This window comes from Corvus kubaryi, unplaced genomic scaffold (assembly GCF_017639235.1).
Source record: "Corvus kubaryi isolate FWS band 111438036 unplaced genomic scaffold, C.kubaryi_AGA036_p1.0 138, whole genome shotgun sequence".
Taxonomy (NCBI): domain Eukaryota; kingdom Metazoa; phylum Chordata; class Aves; order Passeriformes; family Corvidae; genus Corvus; species Corvus kubaryi.
Window position 1 is genome coordinate 7888484 of NW_024580672.1, and position 589 is coordinate 7889072.

Consider the following 589-nt stretch of genomic DNA (forward strand, 5'->3'; position numbering starts at 1 on the left):
TTCTGGTATAAATGTGTGGTTTTCTACTTGGGTGATTCCAGCGTAACTTTAAGCTCATAGAAACAGATTTTGGGGGGGGGCGGACAACCGTCTTCGTATTTATGTCCTCTGAAAAACGACAATGTACTTGAATGCACGAGCTGTGCCTAGGTGCTCTCACCCGGGTCAGTCACACACTGTTACAGAGCTGCAGGTGTTACCGGGCTTTGACGAGACAAAGAATTAGGCGAGGTTCTTGTCACAAAATAGTTACCGCTTTATTGGGGAGTAAAAGAAGAGAGCGGACAGAGTCCGGGGGTATTGGCGGCGGTGGCTGAGGGCAGGCGAGGCCAGGAGCGTCCGGGTGCGGGGGCCGGACGGCCGCGCTCCTTCCCGCGGGCCGGGGCGGCTCAGCCCTCCCAGAAGCCGACGAAGAAGCTGCACAGCGAGTGCCACCGCTCGGCGCAGTAGGTCTGCCCCGGCTCCTCGGGGGGCTCCGGGGCGGGGGCCGGCGTGGCCGGGCCGGCGTCGGGCAGCAGGCGCAGCTGCGCCTCGGGCGGCGCCCGGCCCGGGCCGCAGAGGCGGGCGCTGAGCGGCGCTCCCGGGGCGC

The 589-nt window shown here is 64.2% G+C and overlaps 1 protein-coding gene across 1 annotated transcript in view; it reads right to left on the reverse strand.

Annotated features, from left to right (window-relative positions):
• Positions 1-389: 389 nt before the first annotated feature.
• FGFBP3 (fibroblast growth factor binding protein 3) overlaps positions 390-589 on the reverse strand; it is a 1367-nt gene continuing 1167 nt past the window's right edge. The window contains exon 3 of the mRNA XM_042018502.1: positions 390-577. Within this exon, the coding sequence (XP_041874436.1) occupies positions 390-577 (188 nt within the window). The remainder of the gene's footprint in view (positions 578-589) is intronic.